The sequence below is a fragment of the Carcharhinus amblyrhynchos genome, unplaced genomic scaffold, assembly GCF_965287045.1.
Source record: "Carcharhinus amblyrhynchos unplaced genomic scaffold, sCarAmb.v2.hapA chromosome_1035, whole genome shotgun sequence".
Lineage (NCBI taxonomy): Eukaryota > Metazoa > Chordata > Chondrichthyes > Carcharhiniformes > Carcharhinidae > Carcharhinus > Carcharhinus amblyrhynchos.
The window spans coordinates 27,501-38,125 of record NW_027650775.1 but is presented as its reverse complement, the minus strand read 5'-3'; the positions used below and the strand labels follow the sequence as shown (position 1 = coordinate 38,125).

General features: G+C 55.1%; 1 protein-coding gene across 1 annotated transcript in view; it reads left to right on the top strand.

Annotated features, from left to right (window-relative positions):
* Positions 1-5,755: 5,755 nt before the first annotated feature.
* Positions 5,756-10,625, top strand: part of ccnq (cyclin Q) — a gene marked incomplete at its 3' end in the record, with an annotated part of 31,251 nt that continues 26,381 nt past the window's right edge. The window contains exons 1-2 of the mRNA XM_080184919.1: positions 5,756-5,852; positions 9,797-9,825. Of these exons, the coding sequence (XP_080041045.1) occupies positions 5,833-5,852; positions 9,797-9,825 (49 nt within the window). The remainder of the gene's footprint in view (positions 5,853-9,796; positions 9,826-10,625) is intronic.

Genomic DNA, 10,625 nt, shown 5'->3' with positions numbered 1-10,625 from the left:
TGCAGCTCGATCCACACACACACTCACACACACTGCAGCTCGATCCCACACACACACACACTCACACACACTGCAGCTCGATCCACACACACACTCACACACACTGCAGCTCGATCCACTCACACACACTGCAGCTCGATCCACACACACACTCACACACACTGCAGCTCGATCCACACACACACACACTCACACACACTGCAGCTCGATCCACACACACACACACACACACTGCAGCTCGATCCACACACACACTCACACACACTGCAGCTCGATCCACACACACACTCACACACACTGCAGCTCGATCCACACACACACTCACACACACTGCAGCTCGATCCACACACACACACACTCACACACACTGCAGCTCGATCCACACACACACACACACACACTGCAGCTCGATCCACACACACACTCACACACACTGCAGCTCGATCCACACACACACACACACTCACACTGCAGCTCGATCCACACACACACTCACACTCACACTGCAGCTCGATCCACACACACACACACTCACTCACACTGCAGCTCGATCCACACACACACACACTCACACACACTGCAGCTCGATCCACACACACACTCACACACACTGCAGCTTGATCCACACACACACACACACACACTCACTCACACTGCAGCTCAATCCACACACACACACACACACTCACTCACACTGCAGCTCAATCCACACACACACACACACTGCAGCTCGATCCACACACACACACTCACTCACACTGCAGCTCGATCCACACACACACACACACTCACTCACACTGCAGCTCGATCCACACACACACACACACACACTGCAGCTCAATCCACACACACACACACACACACACACTGCAGCTCGATCCCCACACACACACACACACACTCACACTGCAGCTCGATCCACACACACACACACTGCAGCTCGATCCACACACACACTCACACACACTGCAGCTCGATCCACACACACACACACTCACTCACTCACACTGCAGCTCGATCCACACACACACACACACTCACTCACACTGCAGCTCGATCCACGCACACACAGAACACACACACACACACACTGCAACTCGATCCACACACACACTCACACACACTCACACACACTGCAGCTCGATCCACACACACACTCACACACACTGCAGCTCGATCCACACACACACTCACACACACTGCAGCTCGATCCACACACACACACACTCACTCACTCACACTGCAGCTCGATCCACACACACACACTCACGCTCACTCACACTGCAGCTCGATCCACGCACACACAGAACACACACACACACACACACACACACTGCAACTCGATCCACACACACACTCACACACACTGCAGCTCGATCCACACACACACTCACACACACTGCAGCTCGATCCACACACACACTCACACACACTGCAGCTCGATCCACACACACACTCACACACACTGCAGCTCGATCCACACACACACTCACACACACTGCAGCTCGATCCACACACACACACACACACACTCACACACACTGCAGCTCGATCCACACACACACTCACACACACTGCAGCTCGATCCACACACACACTCACACACACTGCAGCTCGATCACACACACACTCACACACACTGCAACTCGATCCACACACACACACACTCACACTGCAGCTCAATCCACACACACACACTCACTCACACTGCAGCTCAATCCACACACACACACACTCACTCACACTGCAGCTCAATCCACACACACACACACACTCACACTGCAGCTCGATCCACACACACACACACTCTCACTCACACTGCAGCTCGATCCACACACAAACAGAACACACACACACACTGCAACTCGATCCACACACACACACACACACTCTCACTCACACTGCAGCTCGATCCACACACACACACACTCACTCACACTGCAGCTCAATCCACACACACACACTCACACTGCAGCTCGATCCACACACACACACACACACACTCACTCACACTGCAGCTGAATCCACACACACACTCACTCACACTGCAGCTCAATCCACACACACACACACACTGCAGCTCGATCCACACACACACACTCACTCACACTGCAGCTCGATCCACACACACACACACACTGCAGCTCGATCCACACACACACACACACTCACACTGCAGCTCAGTCCACACACACACACACACACTCACACTGCAGCTCAATCCACACACACACACACACTGCAGCTTGATCCACACACACACACACTCACACTGCAGCTCGATCCACACACACACACACACTGCAGCTCAATCCACACACACACACACTCACTCACACTGCAGCTCAATCCACACACACACACTCACTCACACTGCAGCTCGATCCACACACACACACACACACACTGCAGCTCAATCCACACACACACACACACACACACTGCAGCTCGATCCACACACACACACACACTGCAGCTCGATCCACACACACACACACTCACTCACACTGCAGCTCAATCCACACACACACACTCACTCACACTGCAGCTCGATCCACACACACACACAGAACACACACACACTCACTCACACTGCAGCTCAATCCACACACACACACACACACACTGCAGCTCAATCCACACACACACACACACACACACACTGCAGCTCGATCCACACACACACTGCAGCTCGATCCACACACACACACACTCACTCACACTGCAGCTCAATCCACACACACACACACTCACTCACACTGCAGCTCGATCCACACACACACACAGAACACACACACACTCACTCACACTGCAGCTCAATCCACACACACACACACACACTGCAGCTCAATCCACACACACACACACACTCACACTGCAGCTCGATCCACACACACACACACACACACTCACTCACACTGCAGCTCAATCCACACACACACACTCACTCACACTGCAGCTCAATCCACACGCACTGCAGCTCGATCCACACACACACACACACACTGCAGCTCAATCCACACACACACACACACACACTCACTCACACTGCAGCTCAATCCACACACACACACACACACTGCAGCTCAATCCACACACACACACACACACACTCACTGCAGCTCGATCCACACACACACACACTCACTCACACTGCAGCTCAATCCACACACACACACTCACTCACACTGCAGCTCAGTCCACACACACACACACACACTGCAGCTCAATCCACACACACACACACACACACTCACACTGCAGCTCAATCCACACACACACACACACACACTCACACTGCAGCTCAATCCACACACACACACACACACACTCACACTGCAGCTCAATCCACACACACACACACACACACTCACTGCAGCTCGATCCACACACACACACACTCACTCACACTGCAGCTCAGTCCACACACACACACACACACTGCAGCTCAATCCACACACACACACACACACACTCACTGCAGCTCGATCCACACACACACACACACACTCACACTGCAGCTCAATCCACACACACACACACACACACTCACACTGCAGCTCAATCCACACACACACACACACACACTCACTGCAGCTCGATCCACACACACACACACTCACTCACACTGCAGCTCAATCCACACACACACACTCACTCACACTGCAGCTCAGTCCACACACACACACACACACACTGCAGCTCAATCCACACACACACACACACACACACACACTGCAGCTCAATCCACACACACACACACACTCACACACACTGCAGCTCAATCCACACACACACACACACACACACACTGCAGCTCGATCCACACACACACTGCAGCTCGATCCACACACACACACACTGCAGCTCGATCCACACACACACACACACACACACACTGCAGCTCGATCCACACACACACACACACACACACACTGCAGCTCGATCCACACACACACACACACACACACACTGCAGCTCGATCCACACACACACACACACACACACACTGCAGCTCGATCCACACACACACTGCAGCTCGATCCACACACACACACACTGCAGCTCGATCCACACACACACACACACACTGCAGCTCGATCCACACACACACACACTGCAGCTCGATCCACACACACACACACACACACTGACCCCGCTGTGCCCACACTCCAATGACCCACACACACACTGTCTGGCATTTCCTGAGGGGCTGAAAGAGGGTTCTCTCACTCTGTCTGTCTCCCTTTCTCTCTCTCTGTCTGTGTCTCTACCTCTCTTTTTCTGTCTCTGTACGTGTGTGTGTGTGTCTCTCTCTCTCTCTCTCTCCGTGTCCCGCTCTCTCTGTGTCCCTCTGTCTCTCTGTCCATCTGTGTCACTCTCTTCTGTGCCTCTTTCTCTCCCTCCCCAATCCTCCTAACCCGCACATCTTTGGATACTAAGGGACAATTTAGCATGGCCAATCCTCCTAACCTGCACATCTTTGGATACTAAGGGACAATTTAGCATGGCCAATCCTCCTAACCTGCACATCTTTGGATACTAAGGGACAATTTAGCATGGCCAATCCTCCTAACCTGCACATCTTTGGATACTAAGGGACAATTTAGCATGGCCAATCCCCCTAACCCACACGTGTATGCCATGCTGGCCTTCATTGGTCAAGGCGTCGACTCCAAAAATTTATTCATTAGTCACAAGTTGGGCTTCCATTAACACTGCAATGAAGTTACAATGAAATAGGAATTGGAAAACCATGTTGCAGCTGTATAAGGCTTTGGTTAGGCTGCATTTGGAGTATTGGGCACAATTTTGGTCACCACACTACCAGAAGGATGTTGATGCATTGGAAAGGTTGCTGAAGAGATTTACCAGGATGTTACCTGGTTTGGGGGGTATGGACGATGAAGAAAGGTTGAACAAACTTGGATTGTTTTCATTGGAGCGTCGGAGGATGAGGGGGGGGGAACCTGATAGAGGTTTACAAGATTCTTACGAGCTTGGGTAGTGCAGATAGCCGGAGTCTCCTTCCCAGGGTCGAATGGTCAATTACTGGGGGGTACAGACTGAGAGAGGGGAAAGTTTAATGGAGATGTCAGGGGTTTTTCACACAGAGGGTGGCGATTGCCTGGGTCCCGCTGTCGGAGGAGGTGGTGGAAGCAGATTCCAGAACAACATTCAAGAGGCACCTGGATAGGTACGTGAATAGAGAGATACGGACCATCTGTGCCAGCACAGACTCGGTGGGCCGAAGGGCCTGTGCTGTTCTTTGGACACCAGGGGGGTAATTCAGTATGGTCAATCTCACCCTGCGTTTCTTTGCAATGTGGGAGGGAACTCACACAGACACGGGAAGGAGCTGGAGATTCCAGACAGTCACCCAAGGCCGGAATCACACCTGGATCCCTGGCACTGTGAGGCAGCACTGCCAATCACTGTGCCACCTTCTGCCACTCTCTCACTGTCTCTCTCTCTCTTTCTCTGTCTCCCTCTGTTTCTCTCTCCCTCTGTCTCTCATTCTCTCTCTCTCTACTTCTCACTCTCTCTGTCTGTCTCTCTCCCTCTGTCTCTCATTCTCTTCTTTCTCTCTCTCTTCCTCTGTTTCTCTCTCTCTCTCCCTCCCTGTTGTTCTCTCTCTGTCCCTCTCTATCTCCCTCCCTGTTCTCTCTCCCTCTCTATCTCCGTCCCTGTTCTCTCTCCCTCTCTGTTCTCTCTCCCTCTCTGTTCTCTCTCCCTCTCTGTTCTCTCTCCCTCTCTATCTCCCTCCCTGTTCTCTCTCTCTCTCTCTATCCCTGTTGTTCTCTGTCTCTCTTTTCCAGTTATAGTTTGCAGATGCTGGTGTCAAACACAGGGTGAGTATTGTTGGCTGATATCGGTTTCAGGGAGATTCCTGGTGACCTTGCCCTGTGAACAGTGCCTGGAAGCTGCTGTTGTTCAGAGTGCTGACACTGTGCCAAGGACAGTCAGATACTGGATCTGCAGACGGACAGAGATCCAGAATATTCTGCCAGGGTCTGACCACCCAGACAGCGAGGAGTGAGGGAGGCTGGGAAACCTCCACCAGAGTCCAAGTGACACCCACAGAATTCGATCGCTTCCCCCCCCCTCGGGAAACACCCTCACAGCTCACCCGTTTCCCAAAATCCCATCCTTTCCCCAGGGGACCGTTTAATGGAGAGAGACAGAGGGACAGTGCGGCGCTCCCTCAGCACCGACCCCCCCACAGTGCGGCGCTCCCTCAGCACCGACCCCCCCACAGTGCGGCGCTCCCTCAGCACCGACCCCCCCACAGTGCGGCGCTCCCTCAGCACCGACCCCCCCACAGTGCGGCGCTCCCTCAGCACCGACCCCCCCACAGTGCGGCGCTCCCTCAGCACCGACCCCCCCACAGTGCGGCGCTCCCTCGGCACCGACCCCCCTACAGTGCGGCGCTCCCTCAGCACCGACCCCCCCACAGTGCGGCACTCCCTCAGCACTGACCCTCCCACAGTGCGGCACTCCCTCAGCACTGACCCTCCCACAGTGCGGCACTCCCTCAGCACCAACCCCCCCACAGTGCGGCGCTCCCTCAGCACCGACCCCCCCACAGTGCGGCGCTCCCTCAGCACTGACCCCCCCACAGTGCGGCGCTCCCTCGGCACTGACCCTCCCACAGTGCGGCGCTCCCTCGGCACTGACCCTCCCACAGTGCGGCGCTCCCTCGGCACTGACCCTCCCACAGTGCGGCGCTCCCTCAGCACTGACCCTCCCACAGTGCGGCGCTCCCACAGGTATATATAGGGAGGTAGTAAATTGGATTAGACATTGGCTCAATGGAAGAAGCCAGAGAGTGGTTGAGGAGGATTGCTTCTCTGAGTGGAGGCCTGTGACGAGTGGAGTGCCGCAGGGATGGGTGTTGGGTCCATTGTTGTTTGTCATCTATATCAATGATCTGGATGATAATGTGGTCAATTGGATCAGCAAATTTGCTGATGATACAAAGATTGGAGGTGTAGTGGACAGTGAGGAAGGTTTTCAAAGCTTGGAGAGGGATTTGGACCAACTAGAAAAATGGGCTGAAAAATGACAGATGGAGTTTAACGCAGACAAGTGTGAGGTATTGCACTTTGGAAGGACAAACCAAAGTAAAACGTACAGGGTAAATGGTAGGACTCTGAAGAGTGCAGTTGAACAGAGGGATCTGGGAATACAGGTACATAATTCCCTAAAAGTGACGTCACAGGTGGATAGGGTCATAAAGAGTGCTTTAGGTACATTGGCCTTTATAAATAGGAGTATCGAGTATAAAAGTTGGAGTGTTATGGTAAGGTTATATAAGGCATTGGTGAGGCCAAATTTAGAGTATTGTGTACAGTTTTGGTCACCTAGTTACAGGAAGGATGTAAATAAGGTTGAAAGAGTGCAGAGAAGGTTCACAAGGATGTTGCTGGGACTTGAGAAGCTGAGTTACAGAGAGAGATTGAATAGGTTAGGACTTTATTCCCTGGAGCGTAGAAGAATGAGGGGAGATTTGATAGAGGTGTATAAGATTTTGATGAGTATCGATAGAGTGAATGCGAGCAGGCTTTTTCCACTGAGGCTAGGGGAGAAAAAAACCAGAGGGCATGGGTTAAGGGTGAAAGGAGAAAAGTTTAAAGGGAATATTAGGGGGCGGATTCTTCACACAGAGAGTGGTGGGAGTGCGGAATGAGCTGCCGGATAAATGCGGGGTCACCTTTTAAGAAAAACTTGGACGGGTTCATGGATGAGAGGGATGTGGGGGATATGGTCCAAGTGCAGGTCAGTGGGACTAGGCAGAAAAATGGTTCGGCACAGGGGCCAAAAGGCCTGTTTCTGAGCTGTAAATTTCCATGGTTCTGTCTGCATGGGTTTCCTCTGGGACCTTCAGTTCCTCCCACAGTCTGAATGATGTGCTGGTTAAGGGCACTGCCGGAGAGCAGTGACGAGGGGATTTCAGAGTAACGTCACTGCAGTGTTAATGTAAGCAAACTTGTGACACGAATAAATAAATTTTAAATCATTCCTCTCTCTCTTGGCCCGATCTGGGACATCCATCAAACCAATCCCCTGAACTTTCCAAATTCCCAGGAGTACAAAACCCAGTTTGTGTTTAACCTCTTCCTCCATGCCTTAGATTCCAGGGAACATTCCAGTAAATCGACAGAAACATCTCTCTCTGGGTGGCACAGTGGGTGAGCGCTGCTGTCTCACAGCACCAGGAGCCTGGGTTCGATTCCCGGCTCGGGTCACTGGGTGGAGTTTGCATATTCTCCCCATGTCTGCGTGGGTTTCCTCCGGGTGCTCTGGTTTCCTCCCACAGTCCGAAAGGTGTGCGGGTTAGGGTGCATTGGCCACGGGACGTTGACCCCAGTGTCAGGGATGATTGGGGTAAATGTGTGGGGTCTGCAGGAATGGGGCCTGTACGGGACTCAAAGGGCGGACTGCCCTCCATCTGCACTGGAGAGATCCAGAGCGCCGCACTGTGGGAGGGTCAGTGCTGAGGGAGTGTCGCACTGTGGGAGGGTCAGTGCTGAGGGAGCGCCGCACTGTGGGAGGGTCAGTGCTGAGGGAGGGCCGCACTGTGGGAGGGTCAGTGCTGAGGGAGCGCTGCACTGTGGGAGGGTCAGTGCTGAGGGAGCGCCGCACTGTGGGGAGGGTCAGTGCTGAGGGAGGGCCGCACTGTGGGGAGGGTCAGTGCTGAGGGAGCGCCGCACTGTGGGAGGGTCAGTGCTGAGGGAGGGCCGCACTGTGGGAGGGTCAGTGCTGAGGGAGGGCCGCACTGTGGGAGGGTCAGTGCCGAGGGAGCGCCGCACTGTGGGAGGGTCAGTGCTGAGGGAGGGCCGCACTGTGGGGAGGGTCAGTGCTGAGGGAGGGCCGCACTGTGGGAGGGTCAGTGCCGAGGGAGCGCCGCACTGTGGGAGGGTCAGTGCTGAGGGAGCGCCGCACTGTGGGGAGGGTCAGTGCTGAGGGAGGGCCGCACTGTGGGGAGGGTCAGTGCTGAGGGAGCGCCGCACTGTGGGAGGGTCAGTGCTGAGGGAGCGCCGCACTGTGGGAGGGTCAGTGCTGAGGGAGCGCCGCACTGTGGGAGGGTCAGTGCTGAGGGAGCGCCGCACTGCGGGAGGGTCAGTGCTGAGGGAGCGCCGCACTGTGGGAGGGTCAGTGCTGAGGGAGCGCCGCACTGTGGGAGGGTCAGTACTGAGGGAGCGCCGCACTGTGGCGAGCGGCAAATTTTCACAGTAAGTTGACTGTAAGCCCAGTGATGAGACTAATAAATAAACTTTAAATTGCTTATTTCTCTCGGGCCTATCTGAATATCTCCAAATCATCCATCAAACCAACTCCTGACAATTCTAAATTCCCGGGAATACAATCCCGAGTTCGTGTTTAAACACATCCTTCATGTTTACGCCCTTAGAGCCCAGGGAACATTCTGGAATATTGACACTGAACCCCTCTCCCTGAGGTCAGTATTCTCCTTCTTGACCTGTGCGGCCTACTGCGGCCTAAGTTCAGGCTTCGTGTGACTGGGCCTGACTCCTATCAGTTTGGTCCAGCAGATATCAAGCTGCTTTTCCAATATCCATTCCAATTAATTGTCCGGACTTTAAAATATGTTTTCTGGATTTATTAAGGATCTGTCTCCATAGATCCTCGTCCCAGAGTGAGCCAATGACCAATTTAAAGCACCCACACAGCCTCTTATCCTCATTCTATTCCTCCTGCCTTCTCTCTCCTTCTCTGTCCCTTTCTAACGCTTTGCCTCCATCTACTGGTGCTGCCATGTTTCGCTCCTCAGGGATATCCGGGAAAATCGGAGCCAGAGAGGTGATGGAGGCTCCCTCCCATTTTCCAACACAGCTCAGTGTTGGAGTCTCCCCCCCCACCCGTCCCAGTGTAAAGGCAGTGCCGAGGGAGCGCCGCACTGTGGGAGGGTCAGTGCCGAGGGAGCGCCGCACTGCGGGAGGGTCAGTGCCGAGGGAGCGCCGCACTGCGGGAGGGTCAGTGCCGAGGGAGCGCCGCACTGCGGGAGGGTCAGTGCCGAGGGAGCGCCGCACTGCGGGAGGGTCGGTGCCGAGGGAGCGCCGCACTGTGGGAGGGTCAGTGCCGAGGGAGCGCCGCACTGCGGGAGGGTCGGTGCCGAGGGAGCGCCGCACTGCGGGAGGGTCGGTGCCGAGGGAGCGCCGCACTGTGGGAGGGTCGGTGCCGAGGGAGCGCCGCACTGTGGGAGGGTCGGTGCCGAGGGAGCGCCGCACTGTGGGAGGGTCGGTGCCGAGGGAGCGCCGCACTGTGGGAGGGTCGTTGCTGAGGGAGCGCTGCACTGTGGGAGGGTCAGTGCTGAGGGAGCGCCGCTCTGTCGGAGGGTCGGTGCTGAGGGAGCACCGCACTGTGGGAGGGTCGGTGCTGAGGGAGCGCCGCACTGTGGGAGGGTCAGTGCTGGGGGAGCGCCGCACTGTGGGAGGGTCAGTGCTGAGGGAGTGCCGCACTGTGGGAGGGTCAGTGCTGAGGGAGCGCCGCACTGTGGGACGGTCAGTGCTGAGGGAGCGCCGCACTGTGGGGAGGGTCGGTGCTGAGGGAGCGCCGCACTGCGGGAGGGTCAGTGCCGAGGGAGCGCCGCACTGCGGGAG